At 55.3% G+C, this 20,376-nt stretch overlaps 1 protein-coding gene across 1 annotated transcript in view; it reads right to left on the bottom strand.

The window, feature by feature from the left end:
* Positions 1–191: 191 nt before the first annotated feature.
* Positions 192–20,376, bottom strand: part of DNMBP (dynamin binding protein) — a 28,530-nt gene continuing 8,345 nt past the window's right edge. The window contains exons 4-16 of the mRNA XM_074158966.1: positions 8,906–9,093; positions 8,187–8,286; positions 7,516–7,663; positions 7,001–7,018; positions 6,167–6,366; positions 4,697–4,827; positions 4,354–4,458; positions 4,045–4,173; positions 3,251–3,583; positions 2,613–2,795; positions 2,338–2,536; positions 1,794–2,248; positions 192–1,447 (exon numbers count right to left, since the gene is read on the bottom strand). Of these exons, the coding sequence (XP_074015067.1) occupies positions 1,262–1,447; positions 1,794–2,248; positions 2,338–2,536; positions 2,613–2,795; positions 3,251–3,583; positions 4,045–4,173; positions 4,354–4,458; positions 4,697–4,827; positions 6,167–6,366; positions 7,001–7,018; positions 7,516–7,663; positions 8,187–8,286; positions 8,906–9,093 (2,375 nt within the window). The 3' untranslated portion in view covers positions 192–1,261. The remainder of the gene's footprint in view (positions 1,448–1,793; positions 2,249–2,337; positions 2,537–2,612; positions 2,796–3,250; positions 3,584–4,044; positions 4,174–4,353; positions 4,459–4,696; positions 4,828–6,166; positions 6,367–7,000; positions 7,019–7,515; positions 7,664–8,186; positions 8,287–8,905; positions 9,094–20,376) is intronic.

Below are 20,376 nucleotides of genomic sequence, written 5' to 3'. Positions count from 1 at the left end.
TCACTGTGAGGGTTTCCTAGTGCCTGAGCTGCAGCCGGCACAAACACTAAGGCAGAAACAGCATCCTGAACTCCACCAAAAGGCCAATGGTCTTCTGCGCCCTGCAGGGTCTGCGTGTGAAGTCTGTGGGCTCTGCTGGTGGGCCAGGCACTCCTCCCAGCTCGCCCACCACTGGCACAGGCACTGCCTACTCACAAGGGCAAATCTTTATTTACAGAGCAGCAGTACAGGGGACACAACCATTGCCCCAAGGAGAAGGGAACTTCCTGCCTTCAGGGTACAGCAGCAGGGGATAAGACACACCACCCTGGCAAAGGGCACTACATCCCACCCAGAGCTTGCCTTGTCCTCCCAGAACATCAGCACCTTCTCCTGTGCCCTGCAGAACAGCGCAGGTGAGGCAGTCCTGGTCAGAGCCCCCAATAAAATCACTCCAGAGAACAGCCTGCACTTTGCCTTCTGCCCTGCCCGAGCCCAGAGCAGGGGGGCACGTCAGTGCAAAGATGGGGCTTGGGCACTGGAGACACTGCACTGACAAGGGAAGGTGCTGTTCTGCATCTCTAGGTCCGCTGGGAGATAAGACCCCGCTAGCTGCTGCTGGCAGCAGAGCTTGGAAAGGCTCCAGCTTCTGGCAGACCAGGCACAGGGACAAAGCACCCACTGGGGGCTCTGCTGTGGGGGCTTGCAGAGGCCGGGCCCATCCTACTCCCAGAGCTCAACTACTCCCAGTGAGCCTCAGAGCTGCTTCCCCAGGCAGCGTGTAGATGTCCCACCCTGAGGTCCTGCACAAACAGATGAGATCCAACTCCTGCTGCTGAGAAGGCACAGAGGGCGTGTTCACAGGCCCTGGGTTGCTTTTAACACCATTTGGCTGAAGATGGACTCTGGAAACTCAGCAGTAGCCTTCCACAATTAAACCCACAGCAGCTTCTCAGCCTCCATCAAGCCCTTCCCCCGCCCAGGCCACAGCCCCACGCTTTGCTCCCACCTGGACCCAGGAGGCCCAAACAGCACAAGGTGAAGGCAACTCACCCCTGCCCTCACACAAGCTGCCTGCTCCTGCCTGCCCTGCCAGCCCATCCTTCTTCCTCCCCAGAAGGGGAGGTGGCAGCCGGGGTGGTGGGGCCCAGGAGCACCGCACAGCTGCGAGGGACACAGGCTCAGGGCGAGCAATGGGGGCTGCAGGGCTGGCCAGCCTCCCCGAGGCCCCTGGCAGTCCCAGCAGGAACAAGGCACGGGGTGCAGGCTCCTGCCTGCCACCTCACGTGTACTCTGTCTTCCGGATGTAACTGGAGGGCACGTAGCCCTGCTTCCCGTGTGCCTCGGCCAGCCACCACTCCCGATTGCCTGTGATGTCCTCAAACTGCAGGATCCTGAGTCTCTGGTTAGCTGACACGCTCAGCTCGTTGCTGTTTCGGCCTTTGAAAGTGTAGAGAGCGTAATAGACCTGCCAGAGGGACAGAGGGAGAGTGTCAGCTGGATGGTTGTGACACACAGCCTTGCTTCTGCATCACACAGGATATGTGCACTTTTGCTCCTCCTCTCAAAGAGTGACAACCCCAGCTTCATCCTGGCCTCTGCCAGAGCTGCCCCCACCTGCCCACCCCCATTTGCAGCCTAGTTCTCTGCCTCTGCACCTCCACTGCTGGGAGAAAAGCTCTCATCCTCAACCTTAGCCCTTTGGGATTAAACAGACTCCACCTCCCACCTCTCCCTGGTCACTGCCAGGGAGGAGGATGATTCAGCCCCCACTCAAGCGATGGGGTCAGCCCCTGGGGTGGCTGAGGGCTCACCTGGTTGCCCTCAGACTCACTGCTCTCCAGCCCAGAGTCTCTGTCCTCCACCGAGGGCGAGGGCCTGAGATGCACTTTGGCTGGGTGCCCGTTACGGGAGCTGGGGCTGCAGCCCAGCTCGGGGCGGCTGTAGCGGCGCTGAAATGTCACTGTACCGGCCTCCAGTGGGCCCGTCCTGTCACCAGAGGCAAGCTGGGGCAGAGAAGGGCAGTCTGCCTCCGAGGCGGGCTGTGGGGACTGGTAGGGGTCTGCTGGGGAGGCAGAGTCCTGTAGGGGTTTCTGAGTGAAGGTGACGGCCGCCCCACTGGGGCTGAAGGTCAGCGTGGTGTTGCTGTGGGGAGAGGAGCTGCTGTGTTCCGAGTCGTTGGAAGAGTGGCTGCCCACAGAAACGTCCGACTGGCTGCGGCGCGGGTTGTAGGGCTTCAGAAAGGAGCTGTACACAAAGCCCTTGGTCACTGCAGAGAGAGAGAGGAAGGGAGCTCAAGAGTGGGGATCAGAGGAGGGGGGTCACAGCAGGCACCGAGGGCAGGGAGCAGCCACCTACCTCCATTGTCTATGAGCCAGCGATTCTGGCTGCCCATGGGGTCCTTCTTCTTGATGACACCCACGATGTCTCCTTCCAGCAGCGAGACATCCAGGTCTTGGGCAGCATTGAAATTGCGGTCTGCCTGGAACAGACTGTCTGGGGGATAGCGGGCCAGGAGGGCAGCTCGGATGTCATCCGACTGCAGGAGGTAGCTGGGCTGCAGGAACAAGACCCATGTGAGCAGTTGTCCTGGGCTCCCCCACAGGCCCTGACACAGGGCAGAGGGAACTCACCAAGCCTACAAGGGGCTGCCGCCGGGCAGACTGCCGCTCCACGCTCTTCCTTTCAAAAGGCTTCTTGGGAGCTGCCTGGGACTCTGGGAAGAAGGTGAAGGCCTGGAGCTGCTGGAGGACTCGACTGTGCTCATCCTGGAAGACAGCAATGAGGTTCCCCTCCTTGCCGGACACCTTCAGCAACTGGAAGCAGAGCAGTGTTGGGGTCATGGTTAGGTGAGAGCTGCTAGGAGGAAAAGCGGCCAAGAACTACAGCAGAAACCACACCAGCTCCCAGGCCAAACAGGGCTCCGAGCCTCGCCTGTAACTTGCACCAGGCCCAGGTTTGCAGTCCCGTCTGGACCCATCTCTGAGTAGTCCCCAAACTCATGACCTGAGATTCCTCTGGCAAATGCTCCCCGGCCACTGCTCCAGGAGCAGCTAGAGCCTGTCATCTCTACTCACAATTGCATGGTGACCCTGCAATCCCTGACCTGACACCATCCCACAGGAACCCTCCCCAACGCACTTGGGGCCAGAAGCTGCAGCAGCAGCTTCCCCTGCAATGGGGCAGGTCCCAGAGAGGCTTCGGGACAAGCCCTGCGCAGAGATTAACGCTCCACTGCGCCCTGAGCGCGGGCTGTGCTCTGGGAACCCACCGACAACAGGGGTCTCAGCTCTTCCAGGGCCAAGCGCACAAAGTCACAGTGCGCCTCGGCGTAGCCCCGCACGCAGCTGGCAAACAGCTCCTTGGCAAAGCGCAAGAACTTGGGCAGCTCGTCCAGCAGCTGGGCATTGAGGGCCTCGTAGTTGTTGCGGGCTGACTGCAGCTCCTCCAGTGTTCGCTTGTCCTTCAGCTTTTCCGCTCGCTCTGTGCAGTTGTGGAAGTCGAGGAGCTTGTCGAAGCGTTTCTGCACCAGCTTGTGGGGCCCCGCAAACATGCTCAACAACTGGTTCAGGGGTGAGCTCACCAGCCGCTCCGTCCGCTCTTTCTGGTGGGCAGAGATGCAGGGAGCAGGTGAGATGAGGGCGCTCTCTTCCACCACGTGGTGAACACCAGCAGCTCACCCTCCAGCACGCAACTTCCCCAGGACCACATAGGGTCCTTCTTCCTGATGGCACCCACCAGAGGTCCCTTCCGACAGGAATTATTCTACACTTCTAAGTAAACGTGCCAGCATGGGTAATGGTATGGAAGCACCTGAACCAACCACACAGAGGACTGTAACATTGCAGGTATGAAAAAATGTGTATCTAACAGGCACGCTCAATACACATCATAAATCCACAGGCATCAAAGCTCTCATGAGGGAAAAGCCGAACAGGTGCGCTCACACCTCTCCCAGGCTGTGTTACCCTCCCTGCAGCCTCCCAGGGGCTGCCCATCTGCAGCGGCCCCCGGGGAGGGCCCCCAGGGGATGCCCCAAGCAGGAGAGAGCACAGCTTCACTCACGAAGTTGGAGAAGAGCTGGTCGCTGATGAGCCGATTCACTTTCTGGAACTGGTCCAACTCCCCACTGCCCTTCTCCGTGCACAGGTCCCACATGCTCACTGCTGCCAGCGCCTTCATGCAGGCCGACTCCTGCACCAGGGACATGCAGTCAGCACAGCCATGCTCCCCGCCTGGAGCCCAGAGCCCACCCCCTGGCGGGGCTGAGGGCAGGAGAACTTGCCAGAGGCACTGCAGGTACACACCACGCAGGCAGGAGGGGCAGTGCACGGCAAGCCCCATGGGTTTGGCATCACACCCAGGCTGACTCACCCGGACATGCTGCAGGTAGAGGGAAAGGTCCCGGATGAATGACTTGATCAGCCGCTCCTGCATCCGGAAATTTTTCTCTGTCTCTTCAAAGGCTTCATCCTTCAGCTATGAGAGAAAACGTCTCAAGGAAGGCAATGCAAAACCTCCCAGCATGCAGGGATGCGGGGCCTCCTGCCCACAAGCTGGAGAGCAGAGATGGGTGGTTCAGATCCTAAGCTCATTCTGCCTTGCTGGCCTGGGTAAGAGCTACTCACTGGGGAAGGGGTGTGAGAGGAAAGCAGATACCACCACCTCCTCAAAGCACCACAGGATATAAACGCACCCGACAGCCGATGCACATTACCTGGGGCGCAAAGCCTGTGAGATGCTTGAGGTGGCTGCTCACACGGTTGGATTTCTTGATGATAGAGTGGATGTTGAGCTTGGAGATCTTCTCCATGAGGCTATCCTCATCCCCTTTTCGGTACTTTAGCACTACAGAAATTGATGTAGAAATCAGAACCCTTATCAGCACAACGCCCGTGTCTTACAGTGCCTCATCAACAACTGCCTTGCCATGCCATACGTCACAGTGAAATCCAGCACTGTGCCATCTGTAACCCCCTGTTTGGCTCAACAGGCCCTACAGTTTGTAGGCCCACCATTCAAACTCCTCCATAGGATCATGAATAGTGTAAGATGACACAGGAGATGGTGCACAATAATCACTGGACATATAGCAGGTATCTATATTGCTTCTTTAGCAAATACAAGCAATCACTGCAGGCAGCCTATGGCATGTCAGCTTCAGTGGGGCTATGTGAAGAGTAATGTTTAAGACTTGCATGAGTCAGGGCTTCCAAGGGAACACGGGGAGGGCGGCTGGCAGGTCAAAGGGAATAATTTTCTCCCTCTCTTCAGTCCCAGGGAGGCTACACTTGGATCCTGTCCAGTTTTGGTGCCCCCAGGTCAAGAGGGATGTGAGAGAACCAGAGCTCCTGACCCACAGGGAGAGCTCAGGTCCCACAACTGAGAGCTGGGAGGGAAGCGCCGGAGGGGGATCTGCTCACAGCCGGCACCTACTTGAAGGGCAGCTACAACAGTGATGGAGCCCAACTCCTCTGAGCAGTGCCAGGCAATACATCGAGGGGCAGCGGCCAGAGACGGCAGCTTGGGAGCTTCACGGTGTATCAGGGAGGACAGGCCATGAAGGCGGTGCAGCCCTGGCCCAGGACAGCAGAGAGGCTGAGACATCCTTGGGGGTCAGTGAGAATCGGCTGGAGGGAGCGATGGCTGATCAGTCATGTTAGGGACAATCCTGCTCCAAGCAGGAGGTTGGACAGCAGACCCCAAAGGGCTCTTGCAGCCAGCAGACTGTCCAAGCAGGACAGGAGATCCTAAAAAGGTTTTGCAGCAAGAGCCTCTGTGATTCTGTCCTGTCTACAGATATACCTTCAAACTTAGTCTCCAAATCTCAGTAAGACAGGCTGCCCTAGCAGATTAACTTCCAACTTGTGTTGCTTAAAACTGCATTTTTAAAGTATATATTCTTTTGTCTTATTATTTTTGTTTTCATTTAATAGCCACATGGTCAGCAACTGCATACATTTCCTATCTCTGTATCACAAGAAACAGCTAAAATCAGGTGTGTACTGCTTTACTCTGGATATTGTATCTCACGCTCAGATTTTTAAACGCAGCTCTTCTACTGCCCTGCTGTGAGGGCATTGTCTGCTGGGGGTGGATGCCCTCCATGACTGTGGTTGCCAGCGAACACTCAGGAGCCAGCAGATACCAACTTCAACACACTGTCCCTCGCTCCCCAGCTACTAACCCAGGTCCTTCCGGCGCTTGTATTCATTGATGTTGACGTTGATTTCTTTGACTGCTAGGACGGCAGCTGTGAGCGGTGCCTTGTCCGGGTGAGCCTCAGGGGTGGCACTCAGCAGCTCCATCAGCAGCAGTGGGTACCGCATCACCCTTTGCACTGGCTTGATGAGGAAGGAGCCCAGGTTAATGTAGTTTGTGCAGCCCCTGGGAAGTTGGGACAAAGGAGATGCGCCAGGTTTCAGTCCACCTCTGCCAAACAAGTTCTGCCCCCTCAAACCAATGCCAACAAGACCCAGAATGCCAATGCCTCTAAATCCACTCCCTAAGTCACACCACCCTCATTTCCAAACTCACTGCACTCCTGAAGCGCTCTGATCAATGCCAGGTTTTCAGACCTCACTCATACCAGGTGACCCTTCCCAGCCAGGATCTTCTCCATCACCAGACCCACCGTGAAATCCCACATAGGCACAGCCTCACACTTACCAGAGTGCCACTTGCTTCAGACTCTGTCCCACCACCCAATGGCCCAGATCTGTCCTCCAGTGCAGGACAGACGGATTGTGCTCAGGACCGCAGTCAGTGCAGGGCTCTCCTGGCTCCTCGGGGCTGACGGCTCCCAAAACCTGTTTCCTGCCCAAGGCCTCCCCTCACCTCATCACTTGTGCTGCTGCCTCTGTGTGATCACACTGCAGACACCCCGCTCCTCCCAGATACGCCTCCACAAAGCACTGTTAGGGCCCCCCAACATGCACCCAGCCCGTGGCAGGAGGTTAGTTATAAGGGAGCAGCCAGGGCAAGACAGACAGATGGGGACTAACAGGAAGGATGCACTTACCACTCACTGTATAGGCTCCTGCCGGCCCACAGAGTGCCAAAAAGCAAAGAAAAGCAATGGGTTAATGGGGCAGCAGGTGTGTAATCCCATGGCCAGCACCTTCACCCTGTCCCAAGTGATGCTGCCAAAGCAGTGGGCAGTCCCGCCCCCCCAGAGCAGCTGCTGGCTCCTGGGGCATTAACCTCCATAAGGTGGAGCCAGGCACAGCGGTTCCTTCCTCACCAGCCATGGTGGGGCAGGACTTGGGGAACAGGAGCCCTCAATTCAGGACATGTCCCCTTCCCTGTACCTTGGTGGCTTCTGTTCAGAGTTTAAGGAGACCTCCAGGTATCCAGCACTTGTGCATTGGGGCAGGGGCCATTTGAACCCAGAGGCTGGTCTAACTGGCACTAACACAGCCAGCCCCTCTCCACTCACCACCTGAACTACCCAAGCACTGCTGGCAGAGGGGCAGGGATGTTGGAAACTGATCCCCCTCCCCCAGCCTGGTGGCCACCACAGCCAGAGGCTCCAACCTGAGGCTATCCAGCAGGTCCAGGAGTAGTTTCTGCATCTTCTCATCCTTCTCATAGGTTTCCAGCAGTGCGATGGCCTCGTCATGGTTCTGACAATACACCCTGTAGACACTCTCCAGCTCTGCACGCTGTGTCAGGAACACTGGCCCTGCACACAGCAGCAAAGCAGGACTTCAGCTGGTCCCCAGTTGCCTCCAACAACACTGGCGTGTCTCACAGTGAGATGCCCAGTGTCCACTTTCCACACACAGAGCTCAAGATGACAGCGCTACCAGAGCACCCAAGATGCTTCCTCAACACCCACTAGCACAGGGAGATCAATCGATCCAGGTCTCCCAGGGGTGAGAAGTGAGGACACTGGTCACTGGAGCCATACAGAGAACAAAGGCATGGGCTGCCCAAGGCCTGAGCAGCAAAAGCTGGCAGTGCAGGAATGAGGAGTGGGGCTTGCTTTGGGGCAAGGGGCCACAGGCACCGTGTCTCTCAGCATAGCGACCCATGGGCCAACAGAGGTCTCCTTGGCTTCGCTGCTGGACTGATGTGCAGCGACAGGGATCAGCGGGGAGGAAGCCCAGCGCCAGTGATCCTCTCCCAGCATTTACACTGTTCTACTGCGCCACTAGCAAAGCCCATCCCAGCCCGCTGAGAAAAGTTAACAGCGGAATTCATACCGATGGCATCTGAAGCCTCCAAGGCGGACAACAGCTGCTTGGAGAAGCTAATTACCATGTGGATGTTTCCAAAAAGACCTTCAGAGTCTATGTTCTGCATCTGGAGAACGGGAAGAGAGATGTCGTGGATGGGGGAACATGTCCCAGTCAGACTCAACAGCCCCTGCTTGCCCTCCTGCGACCCGTCAGTCCTCAGCTTCACAGCAGCCACCTGGTGTGACTTCCTGCTGCCACAGTGATTTCTGTACTCACTCCCTCGTCCCTCAGTGCACTGAAACTCTCACTCCTCATGTGTCCTACCACAGTGTCCTCCCCTTTCCCAGCAATTTCATCCATGCCTCTGTTCACCTGTCATTCTCCCTCTCCTCCCACCAACTCTGTCCTCATGCCAAGACTGCATATTTTCTTTCTCCTGACAATGAATTTAACCTACAACTCAAATGAAGAGGAACATTTCCTGCCCCAGGAAATGAACCTGTGACACTTGCTCCCAGCTTTCTTGCTCTCAGCAATGGTGAGAGCTCAGCAGGATCTCAAAACAGATGGACTATTGCTATGAGTGCAGGGAGCACCGAGAACCATCCTGCTCCCCTCAGCATAGCTGAATTTCCTCTGTGGGTTCCCATGCTGCTGCTTGGCCACCTCCATGAACAAAGTGGACTCAGTATCCTCACCCCATCCCGCTAGTGCTGCGCTATAGCCTGCCCCCCTGGTCCTACCTGTGCCTGCTGCAGGGGCACCATGATCCTCTCCACGCACATCTCCAGGTCTCTGATATAGTCCCGCTCTGTCTGGAGCAGTTCTTCAATAACCTTGGACCTCTTCTCCAGCATCCTTTGCTCTGGGCTCTCAGTGGCAGCCGAGGATGTCTCCAGGGACGGTGTCTGGGAGGACAGGAGAGTCATCTCTGCCAAGACAGACAAGCAAGATCAGCATCCTCCAACAAGGATGCAAGGGCAGGAGACAAGGAGCACCTAAACCATGCCACATGCAAGACTGCCAAATGTGACTGTTAGAGAGCAAGACTGTCCACCCAAGAAGCCTTCCAGAAAGGCCACTCCTGGCACTCCCAGGCCAGCAGGGAGCCCCAGTTTGCTCCCACAGCCTGCCCTCGCAGCACCAGTAATGCTGCAATGCCCCCAGCACCAGGGCAGCAGGCACCAAGCAGCACAAACCTGCTCCAGACCGTCCCCCCTGATGCCGCCCGGGTCCAGACCCGTCTCTGCCGCCCCAGGAAACTCCGTGGGGCCGAGCAGACGGAAGAGGAGTCCCGCTCCCCTCCTCGCCCACAAGCAATGGCGGCCGCCCCCTCCCCTCAGGCTGGGAACAGGGGCTCCGTTCTCCAGCCCCGGGGCATTTCCATCTGAATGGCCGAAGAGGCCTGGGGCACTCACAATGGGGCTGCTGGCGGCAAAGCCTGGAGCTGGACCTCGGCAAGCAACGCCAGGCAGGGCCGGGAAGGCTGGGGCGGCAGTGGCCTCCAGGGCCAGGATGGGCACCCCCGAGGCCCGTGGTGGCCAGCTGCACCCCTTGGGCGGCCACGCTGCCACGGCGGGCGGCCCCGGGGTGGGGAGCCCCCCCCAGGCTCCCAGCACAGCCCAGGGACCTGCCTGTTCCCCGGGTCCCCCGCCCCGCAGCCCCCTGGCCCTACCAGTGGGTGCCGGGGTGCCCAGCACAGCCATGGCCGCCCTGCCTGCAGGGCCCGGGGGGAACCGGGAAGCTGCCCGCCCTCCTCTTCCCTGCCCCGGGTCCCCGGACGCCGGTTTTCCTCCTGGTTTTCTGTCCCACCTGCCGCTCCCAAGGCCGGCCCAGCCCCCTCCGGTGTTCATCCGGACATTTTATCCCTCAGCAGAGACCCGGGCCTCGGCCGCCTCCTACCCCGCCCGCCTGCCTCTGAAGGCGTCTGCCCTCGGCACCGCAAAGGCCCCTCGTCTCCTCCCTCCCCCAGTCCAGGAGAGACCCCTCCAGCTCCGGCCCGGTCCGCTCCTCTGGGGCAGGGTCTGGCCCACAAACACTCAGGTCTCCCCCGTGTTACAGCTGCTTTGTGGAACCAAGGCCCCCGCGCCCCTTGCAGCCGCCCAGCCCACCTCAGGAACTGGATTTAAGGCCAACTGCTGTTTTAACAAACGCCCCTCCGCTCCGGCCACCTCCCACGGACCCACCGCTGCTCTCCCTCACTGGGATTTTATGGGAGTTGGGGACATGCCCCAGCTCAGACATTCGCAAAAACGTTTTTGCAGGATTCCCGCTCTCCACCCCCCTGACCTCCCTGGTTACAGCCTCAGGCAACAGCGGCTCAGCCTGGGGGGCTCCTGGGGACACTCGGCTAGGGCTTGTCACCTACCCTGGTACCCCAGCACCCACCATTCACAGCCCCAAGAGCCCCCTCCAGCTCCCTGCCACCTCTGCCCAGGCTCCACGCAGCCCCTGCCCGCCCGCAGGCAGCCCCCAGCCTCGCCTCGCCGGGTGACGGCAGTCGCCAGCGGCAGCGTGAAGCCTGGGATGGGAAATTCAGGACAAGAGGGAACGGGCACAAACTTGAACATAAGAAGTTCCACCTAAACATGAGGAGGAGGAACTTCTTTCCTGTGAGGGTGGCAGAGCCCCGGAACAGGCTGCCCAGAGAGGTGGTGGAGTCTCCTTCTCTGGAGACATTCCAAACCCGCCTGGACACATTCCTGTGGGACCTGCTGTGGGTGGACCTGCTTTGGCAGGGGGTTGGACTGGATGATCTCCAGAGGTCCCTTCCAACCCCGTATCATTCTGGGAGTCTGTGAAATTGCAGCTTCAGCCCAAGCATCGTGCTCTGCCAGGCTGGGGATTTTTTGCACCGAAACACCCAGGAAAGAAAAGAAACATGGCTGAGGTGAGAGACGGACTCAGCCCGCAACTAGCTGAAACCACGGCAGCCCTCCCCGTTCAGAGCAGCAGTAACAAACAGAAACCAGCAGCATCGGCATCAAACAGCAACTTCTCTCAGCTGCCTGGGCTGAGGATGATCTGATGAGCCTCTTGCAGAAAGAGCAACTTCAAAATCAGCCCCAGGCATCTCCCCAACTGCGGCAAACGGGAAACCCAGCTGGAACCCTGCTCAAGAGATGCCCTTGAGACGGGAGGGAAGATACCCGTCTCTGCTGCCCTGCCTCGGCTCTCCCGAGGGAGAACCTGGGGAGAGCCAAAAGGGCCAGCTCTGTGGAGGACAATTCAGCGGCACGACCAGCACTACATTTAGTAAGCAATTATTGGGAAGAGCAAGCTTTGCTGACTCCTGCTGGGAAGTATCCTTAAAGCTACGCCTGTCACAGCCAGCCACCCTGCACAGGGGAAAGGGCTGATTTCAGCTGAGTCAACATCTGCCTTGGCTCCCCGTCAGGTAAGTTCCCAATGATCGACTTTATCAACTCAAACACAGCAGGGTTCGCACGGAGGGCCTGGGAGCAGCTGCTGGGTTTAGCATTCGTTGTTTGAGTTTTCACAGCATCTGCAAAGCCTCGGTGGCAGCCCAGGCCTTGCTGTGCAAGGTACTCTGCAAACACCCAGCTGGGATATCCCACCCCGGACACAGCGCTTGGGAGCCTCAACAGGACAAGAGACAGAAAAACCTACAGCAGGGGCAAAGAAACACCAAGGTAATACAGTCAGCAGGTCTCTGCAGCTCAAAGAGTTATGAAAGTAACAACAAATGAGTTATTTTATAGAAGGATATATGTATATATATATTTTTTTAAGGAATGGCATTTATTTTGCTGAAGTGGGAAGGGAACCTGGCAGAAGCAGGAAGGTGTTCATTTGCAATGCAAGCAGGTGTGTGAGACAGAGGAGGTGGGGGCAGGAGCCGACACTGCAGCATGGGGTGGCCGGGGAGGAATCTGGAAAATGAAGACCAGCCAGAACAATGGCCAGAAATGAGCCATGAAGTAGCATTTGGGAAGACAAATGGAAAAGAGTACATTTGCCTTGGTTATAGAACTATAGAATCCTAGAATTGTCTGGGTTGGAAGGGACCTTTGAGATCATCTAGTCCAACCATCAACCTAACTGATAAACACCATCACTAACCCATGTCTCTAAGCACTATGGCAACCCGGCTTCTCAATCCCTCCAGGGATGGTGCCTCAACCACTTCCCTGGGCAGCCCATTCCAAGGCTTAAAAACCCTTTCCTTGTAATAATTGTTCCTAATATCCAACCTGAACCTCCCCTGGTGCAACTTGAGGCCATTTCCTCTTGTCCCATCGCCTGTTCCTTGGGAGCAGAGACCGACCCCCCCCCCCCGGCTACACCCTCCTTTCAGGGAGTTGTAGAGAGCGATGGGGTCTCCCCTCAGCCTCCTTTTCTCCAGGCTGAACCCCCCCAGCTCCCTCAGCCTCTCCTCATCAGACTTATTCTCCAGACCCCTCACCAGCTGCGTCAAAGATTAGGATTTTGCATTTATCCCCAGGCAAAATGCCACCAAATGAAGCTTTAGACAGGACATCTCAGGAGTTTAACCGTACCACCAAACCACCCTGCTGTGCTCCCAGCTTTAGCCAGAGCTAAATTGCAGCCACACGATGTGTCTGGCTCCAGCCCACCAGAAGGGAGCCGGGCATTCCCAGAGCAGCTCCCCACGCTCCACCAAGCAAATCCCAGGCAGGGAAATCTAGGTCAGGCCACTTCAGAGCGTGCCCTGCGGCCAGGATTCCACTGACACCCGTGGGATTGCCAGCTCCCTGACACTCAAACCCCAGCCCGCGGAAGGAAAATTAAAACCTTACCTGCACAGGTTTTAAGCCCTTAGTAGTCACCAGCTCAGCTCACCTTGCTTGACCTGGCAGGATGCTGGCCACCAGTTCTACCCGCTTACACCACATCAGTATTTGCAGTATTTTGACAACTCATACAAATTAATTCTCCTCTGGCCTTCTTGCTCTTTCTGAATATGTCAAGATTTGTTTAAAAACAAGACTACGCTGCAGCCAAGTCTCTTAGGATTCTTGCTGTTTTATCACAAGTCCAGCATCCTCCTTCACCAGTGAACTCACAAGTCATCCTGACTCTGTTGAAACACTCGCAGTTCAAAAAACTCAGACAGAATTTGTTTTAAAATATTTGGCTCTTTTATCTGACCAATATGTATAATACTTAGGATTTGTGTCTGACATTTAAAAACTCTCACTTTTTGTATTTGATACCATCACTGCTGATTTCCATCAATTTCTTTTTTCCTGTTTGTCACACATTCTTGTATGTCTAACAGCAGCTTTCTCTAAATGAGGCTTATTAAGCATTTAACTAAACCCACTCATTTCACAGCTGTGGGTTTTGGTCATCCAGTAAATGCTTTTTAAACAGACCTCCATTTTACTTCACAAATTTTCTATTTAAATGTTACCTTTCAATCTGAGTCATCACGCCCATCAGCTTTGGAAGGGAAAGCCATACACCACAGCTGGAACTGGCTCCGTTAGCCTGCAGGAATGCGACTGGTATTCTAATGAAGCCACCAAATTCCAATCCAGTGACACATTTGTGTTTAGCCACAACACGGATGCCAAACGGGCATTCAGAAATACACTTCCCAAAACAATATTCTCAATCACAGTTTTCAAAGACTCAAAATTTATTCTCTTGTAGGTGGCGCGAGCTCTGCCATCTCTAAATTAAACCCTCTACCTAAATTGTTTTCTCTATCCCCTTTGGCATATTTGCGACAAGTCCTTGGTTTTCCAGATTGGTCTGATGTCTGCGACAGCCTCCCAGGAGCGCCTGCTTCTGAGCTTTGCCAGTTTGCCTGCTGGCGCACGGGAGATTTAATACTGGCTCGTAACCCAGCCCCTGGCAGTGAGGTGTCAAGATGGAGCACGCTCCCACCTCTGCTCTTCCTGCGGAGGCCATCATTTAATATTGCAATCGCATGGCTCATCCCACTCGTCTCAGAAATACCCCTTTCACCAACTTTCTTCCAATTAACAAAAACTTCTAATTCTTATTACTCAACCTCCTAGCGGGAGCACACACACAACTGGAGGTTTTCTCCCTGCCCCACTCTGGAAGCAAAGTTGACCCATGGAAACCAGATCCAACGCTACGCATGCCCATTGTGCATGGGACCGGGGGCTCCCCCAAAGGGCTGCATTGCCCCCCAACTCCCCCTTGTCGGGGCTCACCTGCCAGCATCCCCCGCAGCACGGCACGGCCTCGCAGGGCGCCCAGGCTGCTAACGCCATCTGAAGAGGGACGTGCTGCCCACCAGCACTGAGGACAACCGCTTGCACCGGCTGGGTAAGTGGGAATCTCCGATGGGAGCTGCAGCCACCTGGGACGTGAGCCCAGCCCCAGGCTCACAGCTCAGTGAGTCAAGCAGTGACTCAGGACAAAACAAACCAGCTGCAAATATTCGAAGTATGTGGATGCTGGGAGGGGAGGAGCCACTGCCTGCCATGAGAAGAGAGGGAATGAAACTAGGGCAGGGAATAATTAATCTGAGCGAAAGGCTAAACTCGCTGCCAGGAGCAGGATCTGGCCAGGGTGAAAACTCTTCCTCTGGACATCGGTAATAAGCCTGTAACAGAATATATCCACTGCTCCAAAAGCAACAGACTGGATATACTCAGTGTCTCACTGCTCCTTAGGAGGAGGCAGCGGGTGCAGCAGAGAGGTGTCATAGCAAAAGAGGACTTCAGCCTACAGAAGTGAATTCAGCCTTGGCAGAGTCCTGAGACCATGCAGCAGGAGATAAATCCAGACAAAGCTTAAAAATGAGCTGAACAGGAACAGAATGGGGACACTTCTTCAAGGCCACTGGAACAGCTTGATGACTCAAAGATGTGTGGTGCCATACAGTGAGACCTGGAGAGGCTGGAGAACTGGGCAGAGAGGAACCTAATGAAATTCAACAAGGGCAAGTGTAGGGTGCTGCCCCTGGGGAGGAATAACCCCCTGCACCAGCACAGGTTGGGGGTGACCTGCTGGAGAGCAGCTCTGAGGAAAAAGATCTGGGAGTCCTGCTGGACAATAGGATGCCCATGAGCCAGCAATGTGCCCTTGTGGCCAAGAAGACCAATGGCATCCTGGGGTGCATCAGGAAGAGTGTGACCAGCAGGAGGAGGGAGGTCATCCTCCCCCTCTGCTCTGCCCTGGGGAGGCCCCATCTGGAGCACTGGGTCCAGTTCTGGGCTGCCCAGTTCCAGAAGGACAGGGAACTGCTGGAGAGGGCACAGCAGAGGGCTACAAAGATGATGAGGGGACTAGAACATCTCTCTTATAAGGAAAAGCTGAGGGACTTGGGTCTTTTTAGTCTGGAGAAGAGAAGACTGAGGGGGGATCTAATCAACGCCTATAAATACGTGGGTGTCAAGAGGATGGGGCCAGTCTTTTTTCAGTGGTGCCCAGGGACAGGACAAGAGGGAACGGGCACAAACTTGAACATAAGAAGTTCCACCTAAACATGAGGAGGAGGAACTTCTTTCCTGTGAGGGTGGCAGAGCCCTGGAAGAGGCTGCCCAGAGAGGTGGTGGAGTCTCCTTCTCTGGAGACATTCAAACCCGCCTGGACACGTTCCTGTGGGACCGGCTGTGGGTGGACCTGCTTTGGCAGGTGGTTGGACTGGATGATCTCCAGAGGTCCCTTCCAACCCCGTATCATTCTGTGATTCTGTGTTTGATGCAGACCCTGCTTGGTAGGGACGTCTCTGTGCCAGGGTTAAGATTAGAACCATCGCCCCAAACAGCCTGTGGTTGTCCAGACATGAACACAGCCCCCCTGCATTCGGTATGAACGCAGCATGGTCCCAACCTGTGATGCAGAAAAAAGTGAAGCGGTATGATGGTGTACAAAGAGCTAACCTTCTAAAGCTGGGGCAAAGCATTAACAAAAGTGTGAGCAAACGCACTGACGGAAAAAAGAATGGAAGCTGGAAGTTCTTTAAAAGGATGTTTTAAATAGATAATCCAAAAAACATAGTTATGCAATCAAGAGAACAATATTGGTGAAAAATCTGTCCTGGGTCTGTGCTTCAATAAAGGCAGCAAATACAAATAAATTAATGACTATAGAAAACCAGATAATAGACAACAGACACACCAGGAACTCTGAAGCACAGAAAAATGAGAAAAGAAAGATATAAAGAAAAATTAATGGATGGTAGAATTAAGAATCCAATTTTCATTCTTTTAACTGAGGAAATAGAATGCTACTTTATAATAGACTTTTATTTCCATCCAGGATGAAAGAAACCACGATCCCACAAGTAAGCAGAGACAGTAAAATTTTGGTAAGTTTGGGGAAAAGGCAGAATTATACAATAAATATTCTATTTCTTGACATCTAAAAAGCAAAAATAAGACCTTGCTAACTGGTACCCCAAAAACGCATTGCCAGTGGAGAATATCCAGAAAAGAGGGCATTCCTAATCAGGTTGTCCAGGGACTGTATTTAGAGTTGATACTATATAATAGTTTTAAAGTAAATGGAAAAATCACTGCTGTCATGTACAGAACTGAACACCAATTCAACAGGATCGCAAATAAAGATGAGGTGTACAAGTCACTGGGTGACCCAAAGCATCCTGAATGAGATGGAATTACTCAAACCATAATGCAGACAAGTGCATTAATGTATTAATGGGGACAAGAATCACAGCCACACGCAGGACTCTGCTCTGGGGAGTGATGCTTCTGCTTGGTTGGCCAAAACTCTGCAGTTCTCCGAGCGCTGCAGGGGCAGATTGGGGTCCTTGGACAAGGGCAGAGGAGCGCAGCAAGGTGCTCACACCCTCCTGGAATACTTCATGCAGCTCTGAAGTCCACTATTTTAAAAGAGTCAGAACCGAAAAATGAGCGAGCACCTGAAAGAATAAGCACTGCAAGGTACTCCTGTGAGTCTTTGCCATGAGTATTTTAAGACTCTATTCACTACAAGGAACTGAAGACTGAAAAATTACTTAATTGCAGTACCTGCCTCAGAAGAAAATCCATCAACTAAAAAGCTCTAATTTAGCAGAAAAAGGCTGAGGTTCAGAGATGAAATGCAATACATTAGCATGCAAAACCTTTAAGAGTGATGGTGACTAAGCAGCAAAGCTATGACAGGCGGGTTCTCCTTCTGTTGATGTGGCAGGCAGACACATCCGAGTCTCATCCCAAAGATGCTCTAACCAAGTAGCCATCACTGGGCTGCACCGCAGAGAAATCTGTCACAAGTGTAATAACCCTGCTCATAGAAAAGATCAGGCCATGTCAGCTCTACTGGGGCTTTCAAGTTCTAAATTCTGTTACTCTGTGGACAGGAGGAGGAACGTGGGAGAGAAGTAGACAGCATTAGATAAGTTACCTGGAACACCCACAGAGGGAAAAACAGAGTCGACTTTTTCCTGCCAGCTGGGCAGGAGGGTGTCTGCTGCCAAGCGCGATGGTAGGGCTCCTCAGGAGGCTCCCGGGTGCTGGAAAGGTCTTACATTGAGGCAGCTGCAGCAGCAAAGCATATATGCCCAGGAGGGCTCTTGCTGGTGCAGCACTGTGCCCCGGCAGGGCAGGAGGAGAAGCGTAACAGGGAATTGCAGCCAGAAACAGGCCACAGGACGGACAATGCTTCAAAACACTTGGAGTCCTCCTCTCTCCTTTGCTGCAGCAGGACACCAGCCCTGATGGCGAGGGCACACTGCCCCGCATCTCCCACAGCCGCTTCTGCACCCCTGAGCCTGCCACAGCCGGGAAAAAACACCCAACACCCTCTCCCAGCACAAGCACGGGTGTAGGCAGCGCCTCATTTAACGTCGGATGAGCACGGGCTCTCGCCCGCCGTCACAGCCCGTCCCCCCTCCTCTTGCACAAGCTGGCCAAGCCAGCGCTGCTCCAGCCTCCTGAGGCTTTATGGGCCTGTTTCCCTCCCCACTCGGCTCCCGGCTCCTCCTAGCTCCTCCGCTGCCCTTTGGACGTCCTGGCACTGCAAAGCCTCTCCCTTCCCTCTCCCTGGGGACACGGCTGAGCAAAGTCCCACCCTGTCAGGGCGGCAGACAGTGCAGAAATGCAGCCGGCGGAGCCTGCTTAAACAAATACCTCCGGAGGACAGATTTCATACTGTTTAAGCTGACGGGCAGCCACAGCCTCCAGCTCTGCCACCTCTCTGGCCGCTGCACTGCGATGCTCTTTTCCTCGGCGCTTCAACCCCCCTTCATGGAGAGTTCACACACGTGCCCAAGACATGCTGGCAGGAAGGGCGCAGAAGCAGCCAGGTTTTCAGGCACATGGCTGCCCAATGGGGAGGCCAGTCCACCAAGAAGTGCTCTTTCACTCCCTCTGCCCAGACCCTACCACTTTGCTTCCTCCTCCCCAACACACGCTAATATCCTTGCAACAACGAGCTAAGCCCAACCAAGCTGTCTGCAGCCAAAACGTCCCAGCTGTGGTGTCAACGGGACAATTCTGCCCACGTGAAGACAGCCTGAGCCCTCCAGCTTTGCCATCTCTCCAGCTCCAGGTGCCAGCTGATGGGACTGGAGACCCTGGGATGGCTTGGGGACCCAGGACACAGGGCACGCAACTGCTGTAGCACGGGCAAGGGACGACTGCGGTACTGAGGGGCTGGCAATGCAGGAGATAACCCTTCTTGTCTGCGACAGCTCCCCAGCATGGAGATGCCCTGGTGTCCTGTCCATGTGTAATCAAGTACTTGCCCTCTGTGTACATCCGAGTGCTACAACTTCCCCTATTTTCTGCTTTGTGCTGCCTAGAAACAGCCGACGCTCTCTGCAGGGTCAGGATTTGGTTCCTACACACAGAATCTGTTCACGATGGGTTATAAACGTAAAACAGGCAGTGGGAATAACCCCAGCACCTCACCCTTTCCCCCATGAGGCTCCTTGGAGCCTTGAGAGAGCAGACAAAGCAGGGCCACAGGATGCAAGGTGTACCCAAAGCACTCGGGGCACAGATGGAAGAATGACCGAAAGGACAACAGTGAGCCATGGGCCTGTGCCACCCGGGCTTCCCTCCCACCTGGGCCTCTGCAAGAGCGGGCCCTTGGAGGACATGCAGGTGACTGTACGGATGCTGGTGCCCGTTTCAGCAAGCTCCAGGGTTTCCCACAAGAGCCCAGCCGTGCTGGCCACCCGCCTGTGCCAGAGTCCTGGGGCTGCCCCGGTGCCAGGGCAGGATGAAGGCACACCGAAAGCAACTGCCCGCGTTTCCCTGCGTACCTCGCTTCTCCTTCCTGGTCTGCACAAACTCGGAGTGCCGCAGGGTGCTGGGAGCCGTCCGTCTGTAGAAGCTGTTTCTCTGCAGCACAGAGCTCACTCGGTTTGCTTCCTCGGCCTCTGGCTCCCAGAGCTGGCTCCAGTCTGGCCGGCCTGTGCGTACCCTCGCCCGCTCTGTTCCACCGTTGCTCCTGGCTGCCATCGTGGGCCCTGGGGCTGCTCCTTCCAGCTCCCCATGGCCATCACAGTCCACGTCCCGCGTCTTAGACTGTGTGTAGCAGGTGCCTGACCCCAGGCTCACACTACTGTCTTCTTGGTCCCTGACACCTGAATATCGCCTTTCCTGCTGTCTATATGCCCCAGACCCTCCATCCTCTCTATAATGCTTTTCCCCTTCCCTATATACTTGATTGCCTCCATCCTGTCTATATTGCCTTCTTCCCTCCCTATACTCCCCAGAGTCCCTCTCCTGCCTATACCACCTTTCCTTTTCCCCATAATGTCTTTCACCCTCACTGTGGTCCCTACGAGCTCTGTCCTCCTGATACCACCTTCCCTCTTCCCTATAGTCTCGAAGGCCTCTATCCTCTCCATACTGTTTTCCCCCCTCCCTATACTGCCCAGGTACTCTGTCCTCTCTGTACCGCCCTTCTCTTATCTCAGAACTGCAGTCTCTGTATTTAACGCCTTCCCTCTCACACACTTTATAGTTTCTACCCTCTGTATCCTGGCTTTTGCCTTCCCAAGCACTGTCTGCTCTCCTGCAGTCCGCATACTGGATATCTTCCTTCCAAAAACCTCCACAGTCTCCATTCATGCTCCGTCGGTCCATGGAGATGCTCTCCCCTCTCCTATAGTCGTCCCAGCCGCCGTCTGCCCTCCGGCAGCCTGGGTACTGCCCGTTTGCCCTGGGTCTGTCACTGCAGTGAGCCTCACCACGCAGCGCAGCCACCCCAGCCATGTCCTCTCTCTGCGCAGCACAGCAGTCCTCATATTCCCAGCCCAGGAGCTGCGGCT

The sequence above is a fragment of the Numenius arquata genome, chromosome 15 (assembly GCF_964106895.1).
Source record: "Numenius arquata chromosome 15, bNumArq3.hap1.1, whole genome shotgun sequence".
NCBI classification, from domain to species: Eukaryota; Metazoa; Chordata; class Aves; order Charadriiformes; family Scolopacidae; genus Numenius; species Numenius arquata.
The sequence above is the reverse complement of the archived record's forward strand: the minus strand, read 5'-3'. Positions and strand labels throughout refer to the sequence as shown.